Genomic DNA, 14,645 nt, shown 5'->3' on the forward strand with positions numbered 1-14,645 from the left:
TTTGTGTAATATTCTCTCTCATGGTCTGGTTGAATGTTTCGTTCTTTACTAACGGCTCAAATGGAGTCGTCATTTGAAAAACTACGCTAAATACTGATTCATAACCACGGAATCATAGGAGTAAAATGAGTTTATACTGCATCAAATTTGGTTAAAATCACAACGACAACATTTCTCGAACTGTCTGTATAATTATTTTAAAAAAAAATTAAAGTTCCTGTCCGTCTAAAGCTTACCACCCTAACGTCTTCATTCTCATTCTGTTATTATCAAAAGGACGAGCGGGCAAAGCCTGCGAACCTTCCAACAACGTGATGTTTTTTATTTCCCCCTATTTAAAATGTCTCTCACTTCTATCCTTGATTTCCTCTTTGCATGTGTACGTCTACTGTCCTCACCGAATCTCTCTCTCTTTTTCGGTTTCAAATCCGACAGTGCCAATTAAGTTGATAGAACCTTAACGATTATGTTCTCAGAAGGTTATTTTGTGTCAGGCTTTAAACCATATAATCATATTAACTTACACAGCCACACCTATATTCCATGTGTTCTATATGCCTATATTTTTATGATTAAGCAGCTCTGTTTCTATGCAGAGAATCAGAGGCTACTCTTATATCTAAGATAAACTTCATTCCTAGAAACAGACACATTTTTCTCACTAGTCGCTTGAAATTACGTGGGTGTGGTACTCCGAGAAACAATTACGTACGTACGGAAAACTTTCGTGGAACAAAACATCTTTAATGAAATCTCCGTTCTATAGCAAACGCTAATATTAGCTTTGTCGATGTTTTCTCGTCATTTTTTTTCCCTACCGAATGTTCAGATAACTTTAAAAAGACGTATTCGTATTCTTTCAATACTCGTTTCATCTGTATTTTTCAATGATATGTGACTTTGCAAGTTGAAATAGCGTTGTAAACGAACTTTAGAAACATACAGAACAGACTCAGACATTTGGTATGATAACCTTTAGGATATGACTCAACCGAATCACCACGGATAAACCACTTTGTTTGTTTCACAATTTGAAATCCATTCTGCACCCCTCCTCGAAATATAAGACAATTGCGTGTTCTGAAGTAAATACGGCGAAGTGTTGAAATAGGGTAACTATTGCATACTAAGCAATGAACGGGTTCGTTTACCGGGAAACACTTTTCTGAATTCAATTTTGAATTGTATTTACTGTGTCGCTAAATGTTTCCCAGTAACATTAACATTTTAAAATTAAAACCACAGAAGTTACGTAGAACTTTTTAAAATTCTTAGTCTACAGTAGGAATTGTGTCAGAGATGTATCGACTCATTAATCATTCACGGCACGCAATTACACATCTGTGCTTTGTTTAACTTTTGCCGAAATAATACGATATCTCGCACCTGTCGTATCGATTGTTAGTTGTGGTTGGGGATTTCCATTTCGCTCTCCTCGTTTTCTGCTACGTCTTGGAGTCTTGCCGCGTGCTCCATTAAGTTTTGCTGTCGGTTTCTTTTTGAGACTTGTATTGTACCAGCGGCTATTAGTTTATCTCTGGGGCGACAAAGAATCAAATTTAGATTGAATCTACTTCCGTTATAATCTGCGAAACGTGACAGGAAAATTACTCACTTGGGTCTTCTGTACTCATAGGTGGGGTAATCTCGAAAGAAAACCATGTTTATTTCAAGTCAGCCATGAGACGTAATTGTAATCGAAGGAGCATTACTATGTCCTGAAGAATCCTCCATGGGACTTTATCCTGAGCCACAAGGATCTCCTCTTATTTCTACCAATCCAAATCTGTAATGAGTTCTGACATCATAAGAATTCTAAATGTCCATGTTATTTTTTATTTTGCTTGTAGATGGTACCAGAATGTCCAAGTGTTATGCTCTGTGTACAGGCCTAATTATATAAAATTATTATTCTAATTATCTAAAGGATTAATGGCTTTGAAATTAATTATTAACCAAAACAGGCCAAAGGGCCTAATCAATGACAGAAGGAGAATAATTATGAATATAACGTGGAATACATTGGGGCATATTGACAATTTTGCAGACAACACTCTGAAATAAAATCTTTTCGAATTTAATATTTAAAGAGTTCTGGGTTCAATCTCGACCACTGTCAATATATCGAAAATATTAACAATATGAGCAAGATTATGAGAGCCAATTGTCTCGGAGTTGAAGTAGGACCAGTGCCCGAAACGTCGTGTATATTAAGCCTTGGACAGTGTCCAGAATAATTACGGTATAAATAATTAACCAAATTCACAGTCATTACTGGAAGTATTCTAATTGGTAAAGCCTTTTCATACACTGAACATTAACATACCTGTTTTATGTAAGAAATACAAGCAGCGATACCTTTTAATGTCGGTCCATAACAACCTAGTATATAAGCTATCATTCATTTGGGGGAGAGGGGGGGGAGCATAGCCTGTAGCCCAAACAATTGTAATTTATGTCGAAGAACTTGATTGTGTCAACTTGTCACGGTTACTGAAGGACGCAGTATCGCATTGTCCGACAAAACACACATTCCTTCAAGACATTTCATGAGTGCAACATAACGACCTACCTGGCATACTGCACCTTCAGTTTGTGATTGAAACAGCCTCTTCGCTAATGAATACGAGGAACCGCAAAAAAGATAGCTTTTCGTAGGTAATACGTGACTCTTGAAAGTCATCACGTTTTGCTACAAACCAGCACTTTAATTTTTCCAACCAGGTATTATACTACAGAGTAGCCTTTAACAGAAGGCGAGAAATATATTACACAAAATTTTTCTCGCTGAATTTGTGGATGACCGTTAATTTCTGGGACGTGACATATGAATATTATTTTGTTATTTGTGGTTTATTTAAAGGCATTGTCAGTAGTTCTGGCTGCAGCGTTGATTAACAAGCAATGAATTGGAATGAAGCGGCCGTGGCCTAATTCAAGGTACTGCACCAATATTATTTAGGTGGTATAGCTCAGTCAGTGGTGTCTGACTGTCGACACGATCACCAGGGACTCGATGCCCGATAGGGGTAAGAGATTTTTCATACAGCCTCTGCATCCAGAACAGCTCTGGGGTCCACCCAGCATCCTATATAATGGGTACTAAGGGGGTTCCTTTCTGTGGGCGGGAGGTAAAACACCCCCAAATGCCTCCATGGCATGTTGGGAGAGAGCTTCACTTTACAACCAACATTTGCTTGGAAGGACTCGGTATAAGTATAAAAATTGTAACGTATCAGAAATGTATACAAAACCTTCAATGAAAATTTAACTGAGATTTATTAAAATATAACAAAACTAAAGTATGAATTCCTCACTGAATGGTACCTGCACCTTGTCGTGGTGGTGGGGCTTGAGTACCTCAGTGACCCCAAGAGCTACTGGTAGGGCCTCCCTAGCCAGATTGGTCGAGGGGGAGAGGTCAGACTAAGACAGGTACCCTGGTCCTCCAGATTGGGGGTTGGTCGCAAGGCAAACAACCTTGCACCGTAAAAAGGAAGATGTTTCGAAACCTCGATCAAAGCCTCGGACAGACGGACCTAACAGAGGACCAAATGGAAGAGGAGAATTGAGGAGGCAATGGACCGAACACGGACCGGAGAGCAATAGAAGAAGAAAGTATGATGACGCTTTCCTCTAGCAAGAAATAAAACTGCCTGCTATGAACAATTTTTAATAAAGACACAAGTTTTTACAATTTTATACAGTATATTTAAATAAGAATAACATTATTCACACACTACTAATCCCTGTTTTTTCAACCTGTTCAAGTAAAATCTGAAGATTCGTATCAAACAGTTCACATCGGATTGGCATTTCCAGCGAGTAAAATGGATTCTTCAGAGCATAATCTGCATACAGTTCATAAATTCTTTTCAACAGTACATCCATTCCACCTTGGTTTGGTTCAACCACAACTATGAACTTTACTCCTGGAATAGAAGAAAACAAATCTCTTGAAACAATTTTTTATTGAAAGTAATATATATATTACTACATGTCTTGTGCGTGGGAACGGAATTATAAACGATTAAAATGCGGTTCCAGCTCATTTTTCAGAAAACTGTAACGCAGTGATACAGCATTCACGTAACATATTAATTATTATACCACTATATACATCTATAAAGACCTGTCTGGGTATGACTATCAAATATGATGAAAATATGCTAATTGTTCTTGTGCTACACGAGTGTTTAGAATGCTGATACTGCAAATAATGCTCCAGCCATACATTCTCCACATCTGTTAGCCACTTAACAAAATCCAGTTGCAGCTAGTCTTGTATGTTTCTTGTAAATATTTTTATATTCACCCTAAATTTGAATGCAGTAGGCTCTGTGACATAATATACCTGTAAGAGTCTGAAAACAGTGCAGCTTGAATGTGTCTGCTTCTAAAACCTCTATACCAGAACTTCTAGGCTCTGGGCTTAACTGGCTCGCAATTGCAAAAAGTGGGTAGAACATGCTAGCTAGAAATATCTTCTCATTGGTCGTCATCTTAGGACGTTCAAATTTTAAATTCAGAGGAAATAATTCTTGAGTTTTCAGAACATCAAACACATCCCTTCCATCATCCAGCTGTTGTCCTGTCACTGGAATTCCATTTACTGCAGTCAGAACATGACCAACTAAAACAAGAAAACACGTCATACACAAAACTAGCGACATTGTCTTATACTGCATTTAGTAATAACAAGTCTTGCATGAAATTATACCTTTCATACAGATATTCCCATTACAAAATATATATATATAACATTCGTGTACTTATGTGAAATCATTTCCAAATTAGTATAATTACTTTTAAGTTCCTGGGTGCAAAAACACACAGTGTTCTTGTCTACAGAATCCCATATTTTATACAAAATTTGCACATAAAACATTTATTTCTCTAAATTCTACAACTTTTTAAACCAATGAATATTTTATTTACCATTTTAGAGTTATATGCAACAGTAACTGACTTTTATTAGTGCACATGACTTTTACATTCATTACCTGTCAGATTTTGAAGGAGCTGACAGTAAGACAGGGTAGATGGACCTGTTAGCAGCCCAAGTCAGGCCATCACAACTATACCCAAGGCAGAACAGAATTCAAAATGTGAATGTTGGAACTCCAGAAGTGGGAATAGAATTTACTGGTCAAATAATTTTACCACAAGAATTTGAACTTTATATATTATCAGGTTATGTTCTGAAGGTTGTAGAATAGTAGCAGCAGTTTCATGTAACATGCCCTTTCTACAGAAGATGTTGTAAAATATAAAAAGGAAGTACATAAAATGTTATCTTTACTAACCTAAGAAAGAAATACAATTTATTTCATACCTTAGAATTCTCACAACATAACCTAAAATTAACTGCATTGAAAGTACTGGCATTTTAAATTTCGCTCTACATAATAAGCTATGCTCTGTCAAAAAATAATTTCAGCATATACCTTCACATACCCATTATCCCATCTCTTTGTCCAAAAGCAACTACAACTTTTTTGTTTTCACATTGCAATTGTATGTCTAGTGGAAAACTGAAGGTTTTCTCTGTTTCAATCTTTGTAATATTATGATCATGATTAAAAATCAGTCCACCGGATTTTGATACAATGTATACTCCATATATAACCATCACTATTTTCACCTCTTAAGGCAAATATCAAAAACTGACAAATTTCCTATCTTTCATTCACTTATATTATTAAAATCAGCGATTTTCCATTTATCTTATTATCTGTGATGCATCAGCTGCTAGCTTCGACTATCGATAATAACTTTAAAGATGTTGTATTTTAAACCAACTAGTAATTTAATATCCAATTTAATATTCAATGATGTATATGTATTATTATATAATTAATATACGTTAATCATACAATCAAATTGAAAGACAACTTTTTAATATGACACAGATTTACAAGCTTCTGACTTGGTAACGACAAATCGATACGAACTAATATCGATAGAAAACAAAATATAATATGGCAATATTTGCGACAAATGCAAGTTAGGGTAGAGAGAATATAACCATAAATGGATAGTTTAACAGTGAGTTGCATGATCTGGTTGGACTCTGTAGGTTATCAGATTCGATATTTGTGATGTACTTGGAAGTTCTGTTATAATTTCAATGTTAGACTTACTTGCTGATTGTACAACGAAGTTTGTTTTACAAGTGGAATGAATCATGGCTATTAGTGTTGAAGTTATCCAATAATTATTTCTATTTGTATGATTCACAGGATTATTAATAGCACTTCTGTATAATTTGTTTATTCGATATAATTTTTTTGACTAGCAATGTTACACATGTTTAGTTTTAAATTCTTATCTTTTGTGTACGCTTCTGCCTTGTTTAGTATTCATATGTTCAGAAATCAACACTGCAGAAACACTTCTCGTTAATATAATGTGATGCAGAGTTTAAACGACTGTCGTTAACATCCTTTTATTCTGAGTTTGTAATGATTATCATAAACACTTTTATTCCGAGTTTTTAATTGGCCTAATATTATAAGATGTATTTTCTTACATTTGATAATTTAAATGCAAATCAGTGACGTTCTCAACTGTTACTGACCGTTCTTCTTGAGGATTTCTAGTATGTGCTATTATTTCACAAGAAGGACTCTTTCAGGCAATTATTTGTGCTGTTCTTCGTGGTTTTGGAGATAGTTTGAAGGGAACTGTGACAATATTTTACCTGGACAAAAATATTAAGAAGAAGGCAGTATATAGTTCTCCAAACAAGGATCACAATACTGCTAGTCGAAGAAAAGAACTGCATCGAGAAACATCAAGATCAGTGCGAGAAGAGTATGTAGTCATTTTGTAGTAATTTTCAATGCAACTGTACTAGGATAAAATTTCTTAAAAGTGTAGAATTATGGTTTGTACATGTTATTCTTATTTTTAGAGAACCAAAAGTTTTGAAGAGGACTTTACAGTGTTGTGCGCTAAATGGTGGAGTATTCTGGTGCAGCCTCTTGGTCTTTGAGTGTGGTCTCCTACCGCTGTTGAAGTATCTCCTTACAATCTTGTTTGGCCACTCTTCAAGTACAGGAAAATCTCTTTGGTCATGGATGAAACTTTTCCTGTCTTGGACATTTGGTGCCTTTTGGGTGCTTCCATTGTTTCTGCTTAGCAAAATTGTGAATAGCCTGTGGTTCCAGGTAATTATAAGTGCTTGTTCCAAATATATGTGTGTGTGTGCGTGCGCTACAGTTGTTATATTGTCTTTTAATGAGAAAGTGAGCCTTTATGATGCAATGTTAAATTTAGTGATTTGTGATATCATTAGATTGCAGACAACTTTTTAAAAGATGTAACTCCCAGAAAGTATGGTGTGTGTGACTCAGTGTATGTTAGGAATCAGAAGAACAATTTTCCAGAACAGTTGCTAGTTGGGAATGTTATTAAGGTAAAACATTTCTATTAGTGTCTTATCAGTGTCATCTGTTGAATATTCATTGACATTAATTCATACTTAATTTTTATGTTTGCTGTTTGTGATGCAGGACATTGCTGATTCAGCATACCGATACAGCAGAGGTAGGCCACAGCTTCTGTCGAGTTTCAGCAAGCTGATAGCAGACACACTGTTTAGTGTCTTGGTTCAGGCTTTGTTCCTTGTGCAGGTAAAGAATTGCACTTTTGATGGGGAAATCCATTGCTTGACACATTCTTGACCTTATTATCCTCTGATGAAGTGGTATATGCTTGGTGTCATACAAGTACATATTTTGTAACTCACTGTGTGGGTATTTATTTTATTTTGGGTTAGGTTTGGTAAGCTTTGTTTGTAAGATTGTGCATTGTCACATATCAAAGATTGCATATCGTAATATCACACATTATATTCAAAATTTGTAGTGACCTGTATCAATTGCTTCAGTGTACTGCCTACATTGATACAGAGGAGCATATTTGCTACTGATGGAATGCTTTGATTTCAGAGTACACTCGTTAGTATGGTGCCTATTGTGTTTCTTGGAGATGCACTGTGCCTTGTGCACATGTGTTTGCTCTACTCTTTATACTCCTTTGAGTACAAATGGTTCAACATGGGATGGGAACTGCACAGGCGGCTGACATTCATTGAAAGCAATTGGCCATACTTCATAGGTTTTGGATTGCCTTTAGCTGTTCTGACAGCTCTTCCCAGTTCATTTTTCAACAGGTAAGTGTCATAGTAAAAAAAGCGCTGAGCTTATGACAAAGGGAGTTTTGGTGCCTTGCAGGAGTTTATATCTTATTAAATTTGACCTGGGTGTGGTTAAAATGTCACTATAATTGTGTTGTGCGTTCTTTTACAGTGGGTGTGTATTTTCCATTCTATTTCCATTGTTCATAATAAGTGGAAATGAGGCTGATCCTGTGACTGGAGTCTGGTGAGTTAATGTAACATTTTGTTTATTTTTGTATTGGTATTTGTGCAAGTTTTAATAATTCATTCGTAGGGTACAACCATGATGTAATATAATTTATAAAATTCATTCTAACAATTACACATCTTAAAATTAACATTTTCAATTGAGTCTTTAGCTCTATAAGTATATGTATCACTATACTTCACTTGGTTTTAAAAGAACATTAAAGCACTTAGTTTATTTAGTTGCTTATCATGGTGCATGAAAAAGAATTAGTAATACAGTGTACTCTTACATCTCACACATGCATGAGGTGTTATGGTTTCTTTTGACGTAAATACGTCTATATTGAAGGGTCATTCCGCAAAAAAGTGTAAGGAAAATGTGTAAAACATGGTTACTTAGGAAATATCAACAATTTGTAAATATGGACCATTGTCGTCGGTAATGTGTAAGATCCGTATTAACAAATCGACAACAATGTGTAAATATGGACCGACAACAATGGTTAGCTTGTGTGCATTGTTATGTTACCTAGGAAATGTCATCTGTTTACTTGGCATTGTTGTGTTACATTACTGCCGTCAACAATCCGCTTTCATAACAAGATGGATGACATTGAAGATAACATTACATTACTTTACTTTACATTACATTACATTGACGTAAATATATTTTAAATACAGAGACGTATTTACGTCAAATTCTCCGGAACCGTGGTTCCACTATAACTTTTTTAACCATGTTTATTCATCAGTTGCACGTAAACTTGTGTTTTGCACCAGCATTCAATGTTTCTAGTGCAATTTGTACAAATTGCTTAATTCTCAGAATGTGAATGACAGTCATGGAAATTATATTGTTGCTTCTTTAATTTCAGTGACTACCCTCTGCAGTTGTTTTCACCTGTTATTGCAATTTCAAATGCACTTTTTAATCGGACAATCAGGCCAAGAGCAATAGAACCCTCTAATGTGCGCAGGTGATGACTGTATATTGCGCAATACTCGGAGAATGTGACTTTGGAAGAAAACTTTGTAACACAGGGACTGTGTGTTTGAATTAATTTCTATGTGAAAAGTTTAAATGTAGTTTTGAAACTACATGCCATGAACAGAATGTAATGGTTGAGTTAGTGATAAACACAATTTTACAGTACCACAGCCTGTGCAGAGCAGTGATTGCCCCATCTGTGTAGTTGTGTTCTAGTATGTGACACATCTTGAAGACAGTCATCAATTAATGATTTTATTCTTGATTATAAAACAGCCATTTTTTTTTATAATTTTGTAATCTCCCATCACTGTTGTGGGTGTATGTGGATAAACTTCATTTGTACATAATGAAAACAATGAAAAACATTTCCAGCTATAGTTAATATGAAAATATGGCAGACATATACATACTAGTAATATGCTATTATTACTTATTAATGAAGTATGGGGTTTACAAGAAGCCCATAATCTAATCACAAGTTCCTAAATGTTGTAAATGTAAATCTAGGTATATAAGAAACATTTTAATACCAGCAGTTGGGCTTTCAAACTTGTTTGATTATCATTCACAAGTAATAATTATATCCATGCTGCCTTATAAGTTGTAGCAATAAGTGAAAAACACTTTTCTTTCTGCTTTTGGTGAATTGAATACAAGTACCGAAATTAGAAAGATGTGGGTGTGAAGATTAGGAGAACAGTCAAAAGAAATGGCAATGCATAGTTCTGCAAACATATTCATGTTTCTTATTTTTATTTTTTTTGGTTAGAAGAAATATTTGAAGATGAGAAGTTCAGGAAGTGGAAGTAAGTTATTTGCTTGACCAGATTATTTTAACTGATAAAGCTAAAATAATTTGTATTACAGTCTACAGTGATCAGTCCATAAATGTTGGATGAATGACATAGTTCTGTTCCAGGCCTAGTATTTCATTCACATTTCTTGATAAACTTGTTTGGAGACTTTTTCTTAGTCTCCAGCACCGGTTTATCCAGATGATCTTGAATGTTTTTATCCCCCTACAAGTATATGTAGAACACCATATGAGAAAGCACAGAGGAAGGTTGCGATCTTCTTGATTATATGTTAAACTGTCTTTGCATTACTTGAAAATCATCTTGAGTGATTGGCTGTGTGAAAGTTAAAAACTGACTCATGGTCATTACCACACAATCGTGATGATGGAGATAATAGATATCTGAAACATCAGATTTCAGTACATTCATTTCATGTTTTGCTGCTTCAGAGTTCCACTTTTGCAATGTTTCATTGGTGACATGTTTAAACTGGCAGCAGTTGCAGCTTCCTTTAGTCTGATGTGGAAATGTCATTAAATTTTAGTGATTAAAAAAAAACTTTTTGGTTGATTTAACCCTACAATGTAAAAACAGCTGTCCCGCTACACACCATGTAGGTCATTTGGGGGGAGTGGAGGTGTAGCTCCTACTCTTTCTTGACCTCAGCACTAGATGGGGATGAGTGGTCAGTATAACTCCCAGCCATGCTTTACCCCCGGGAAAGGACCCTGGTACCCATTGGATAGGAGGCTGGGTGGGCCCCAGAGCCGGTGTGGATGCAGAGGCTAGCGGAAACCCTACAATGTACAATATTGAAAATCATGCTTTTTTGTTGATGCTTCTCGCCTCTTTATAGGTCCTAAGATGATACTGTGTCATTTAAATATTGACTGGCTATAGAAAAAAGGAATAAAAGAAATAATAATGTCCTGTTATGTTATGCTTGGTCAATTTGCTTTTCATTAATTGTGACCCAAGATAGAAAAGAAACTCTGCTTCTATTCCTTTAGTGCATGATCTTGTCATCTTATTATTTAATATAGTACTTGATAAATTTGTAAATGAAATGAAGCAGGTAAAGGTGCGAGGAAGATTTAGATGTAAGTTTGAATGCACTTGTTCACATTTTGTGTCCAGGCTTTTTGTAGTGATGGGCATGATATAAGAAAGAGGAAACTGAAAACTATAATTTGCTTAAGTATGATTCAGAGAAAGGGTAAAATGAATATTCATTTAAAGTGGAAATGTCATCATCAGAAGAAGATGAACCATTTTTAGGCAGCTCCCTATTGCTTAGTCTCTGCTACTTGACTTGGGATTTCTTTCTTTGTATTTAAAGAAATATTATAAATATAAGAGCAGTAATCCAGAGACCTGATATTAATGTTGCTGATTTTGGGAACTTGCTCTGAAATCTTGATAACATTAACAATCATGTTTTATTTACATAAAACAGAGTAGTTATTCCAATTTAATCCTGTGTTAAGAGAAGTCTTCACTCACGTATTTATTTCTTTATACCCCCACATGTTGTTTTATTGTGAAATAGTTTTACTTGATTGTTTAATTCAATGATGTGGGCAGAAATTAACATGTTTGCGCTGAGTTTGGTTTGTTATTAATTAACTTGAAAATATATCTCATTTAGTTAGTGACAATATTTAAATGATTGGGTAAATGGGGCAAACTTCTTGCATTGTAGTTATTTGCTTTATTTTATTTTTATTCTATTTTTATCCATGATATAGTTCTTACATTATTCTTGGACAAATCATTAATAGTGCCATGCATGTAAAAATAATGTTTCAGTGTCTCTGAACAGTTAACCAGGCTTATGGTCAATGTACTGCACTTAGTTTGGATAAGATTAATTAATTACATCTATATGTCAGACTAAAAGTATTAGAGCAGCATTTATTACCGTGTACCTCAAACAATGCTAAAACATTTCTCATAAAACACTAAGTTTGGGGTGCTGTGAATAAACCTAAATGTTAGTTTTAAGTTTCTTAATCATTTGTGGTCTGCTGGTTGCTTTGTTGCTCAGCTGTAATGTTCTTAGTTGGGATCCTAATAACATGATATTGAAGTAATTTCTTCACATCCAAAAACATAGACAGCAGTATTGTAAATTATAATGGCTCTGTTTAATTTTCAATAATCTTAATGCATTTTGAAGCGTATGGGTTAGGAAACTGAAAAAGAAATCTGAAATGGAAAACATTATTTCAAAGGAAGTTCTAGAGCTAATGACACATAATTTGTAAGTAAACTGATTATAGTATATTGGCTATTACAGTGCTTTAAATTGGAGAATGCGTAAAGCATTTATGAATTTGAGAAAGGTACAAACAAACCCCATGTTTTCCACTTTCCGTGTTCTGTAGAGTGCAAGCAAATCTTCACTCTCTTGAGGACTGTAAGCTTCTGATATGTACAGGGGACTGATTACACCAAGTGCCAGTTAATTTTCTTCTTTGTCTTGAGGTTCTCACCAAAAGCTTGTATGTTATTTTGAGAGGAAAGAAACTCACTCTGGCAGTGTTTTTTGGCCCCTTAAAGATCACTCAAAATTTTCAGGTTTTTATCATAAAATCTGAACAGTATTTATCTAATACATTGTTGAAGTTACTGTGTCTATAAACAAAGATATATTTTGTGTCCATTTTTATCAGAAAGGAAATTTTTTGATGCTAGTATTTTTTATGACATTTTCAGATGAAGCTTTGAATTAATGCAGTTTATACAAGTAAAGTTTATTGTACAAATCTTAAATATAGACTGATATATATCGTGCCCACCACTCTGCATGTCAGTACACTGCTGATATGCAGTGAAAACAATTTCATTATGGCTACAAAATTGAAAGGTTTTATATGCATGAAGGATATACATGTAAATGTCTTGAAACAGGATTTCAGTTTAGCTTGTTATATGTATGTGTGAAATGAAGGCAAATTAGAGTAAAGCACTGAGTTTAAAATATTGTTAATAAAATATAAGAACTAAGATAAATCATTTTACCATAAATCATATTCTTCTTGAGAAAAGTCATTGACTGAATTTTGATGTATGGTAGATTATATATATTGAACTAAAGACTACTTGCTAAACAGAGTTTCAGTATGTTTGATTATGGTATTTATACTGACATAAACAGATATTAGTGTATATGAAGAGAGTACGAGTAAGCAGTAGTATACGTAATTATTTGGCTCTCTTGGATATTGTATGTAAAATAGTAGTGTCATTTGCTAATCAGTAGTGAACAGGTACTTCAATTATACTTTGAGAAGTAACATTTACAGTTGCAGATTTTTCACCCACAAACACATAAAACGATTTGAACTGTACAGCAGATTTAAAGCAAATTGAATTGAAAATGGATTGCCTTAAATCATCAATTTTCAATGTTTCATGGTCTTAATATATGTGTACTGAACTGATTACGTTGTGTAGAATGAAATGCTTGTCTGTGAATTACTTGCTGTGAAAAAAGAAAGTGTGACTTGCCTAATATTTTAGAGCTCTGCTCGAGTTAAATTTTTGAATCAACCTTCTGCAGTCAGCAACATAATAAGACATATTGTACTTCAGTGCAGTACTGTTATGGGTTTACAGCACTGTAATGGTTATTTTAGTGCAAATGTGTAAAATACTGTATTTTCTTAACTTCAAATGGTTTTCATTCATGTATCAAATATCACTTATGAAGACATATTAGTTACAAATTTAGCATGAATCAGTTAACTGTGTGTAATGTTTACTGCAGTGCAGTATAAAGAACATCTGTTTGTAACTTTCATTAGGAAAAAGGGGAAAATGTTGGTATCACATGGGTTTAAGACTTTTCTGGCCTGTTAATGACATAACATAGTTTTAGCAATTCACCTTATTTTTACCGTAGGATTCTGTAACACTTGTTTAAAGAACTTGCATTGTGCACACTGAATTTTGTTAGATTTTATGCCACATTGAGGTCTGTGTGATGCAATACTGGTAAGTAAGCAATAGTTTCCTTCTTATTTTGATAATATTAAACACATGGTAGCTTGGTTTACACTTCAGTTTTGTAGCTGAAATATGGTTCTGAGCAATGCAATGTATGTACAGATTATAGTATCACATTTCCTAGTTAAGAATCCATTCTTAATCTTTGTTGTTTTGGCATACTTTCTGACTTATTGGGTGTGCTCATGAATATATGAGAGAATGCTTTCAACAAACAGTTAAATGTATTCATGGCTACAATTTAAGATGTAATTTTAGTTGATTTTGATATAAAGATATTTTGACTCAGTTTGACGTCTTCCTACTCGCAGAGTGCTACATATAAACTTTATACTTTGTTGTTTTACTTCACAGGAGCCATCTCCTCTCTTGCATTGAAGTTCTGATATACATTATTATGGATGGCTTCTTGGGCAGATCATGAAAACAAGCTTTGAAGAAAGCACCAAAATGAGGTTTGATATTTTAATAA

At 34.4% G+C, this 14,645-nt stretch overlaps 2 protein-coding genes across 3 annotated transcripts; one reads left to right on the forward strand and one right to left on the reverse strand.

Moving 5' to 3' along the window:
- Positions 1–3,657: 3,657 nt before the first annotated feature.
- On the reverse strand, positions 3,658–5,757 carry Trs23 (trafficking protein particle complex subunit 4-like protein Trs23). The gene is made up of 3 exons (XM_022067618.2): positions 5,458–5,757; positions 4,355–4,633; positions 3,658–3,932 (listed from the first exon to the last, which is right to left on the reverse strand). Exons 1-3 carry the CDS (start codon positions 5,630–5,632, stop codon positions 3,733–3,735), a joined length of 654 nt encoding a protein of 217 aa, XP_021923310.2. The 5' UTR covers positions 5,633–5,757; the 3' UTR covers positions 3,658–3,732.
- A 188-nt stretch (positions 5,758–5,945) lies between these two features.
- tank (EI24 domain-containing protein tank) lies at positions 5,946–14,462 on the forward strand. 2 transcript variants are annotated; one of them, XM_022067613.2, is made up of 7 exons: positions 5,946–6,048; positions 6,638–6,816; positions 6,917–7,172; positions 7,518–7,637; positions 7,956–8,179; positions 8,316–8,390; positions 9,250–14,462. In XM_022067613.2, exons 1-7 carry the CDS (start codon positions 6,034–6,036, stop codon positions 9,353–9,355), a joined length of 975 nt encoding a protein of 324 aa, XP_021923305.2. In that variant the 5' UTR covers positions 5,946–6,033; the 3' UTR covers positions 9,356–14,462. The 2 variants fall into 2 exon arrangements, with proteins under 2 accessions (XP_021923305.2, XP_021923304.2); XM_022067612.2 differs by having other exon boundaries at positions 6,043–6,075.
- Positions 14,463–14,645: the final 183 nt, after the last annotated feature.

This window comes from Zootermopsis nevadensis, unplaced genomic scaffold (genome assembly GCF_977971745.1).
Source record: "Zootermopsis nevadensis isolate Lab colony 2312 unplaced genomic scaffold, Znev_1.0 Znev_ptg000011l, whole genome shotgun sequence".
Classification (NCBI taxonomy): domain Eukaryota; kingdom Metazoa; phylum Arthropoda; class Insecta; order Blattodea; family Termopsidae; genus Zootermopsis; species Zootermopsis nevadensis.

What these genes read in the sequence shown, in the direction of transcription:
- Trs23 (XM_022067618.2), bottom strand. Translation starts at nt 5,632, where the DNA reads ATGGTTATATATGGAGTATACATTGTATCAAAATCCGGTGGACTGATT. An exon ending in ACAAAGAGATGGGATAATGG is followed by an intron (nt 4,634 to 5,457) that starts GTATGTGAAGGT and finishes TTCTTGTTTTAG; the next exon opens with TTGGTCATGTTCTGACTGCA. An exon ending in CTGTTTTCAGACTCTTACAG is followed by an intron (nt 3,933 to 4,354) that starts GTATATTATGTC and finishes CTTCTATTCCAG; the next exon opens with GAGTAAAGTTCATAGTTGTG.
- tank (XM_022067612.2), top strand. An exon ending in TGAATAGCCTGTGGTTCCAG is followed by an intron (nt 7,173 to 7,517) that starts GTAATTATAAGT and finishes TTTGTGATGCAG; the next exon opens with GACATTGCTGATTCAGCATA. An exon ending in GATCCTGTGACTGGAGTCTG is followed by an intron (nt 8,391 to 9,249) that starts GTGAGTTAATGT and finishes CTTTAATTTCAG; the next exon opens with TGACTACCCTCTGCAGTTGT.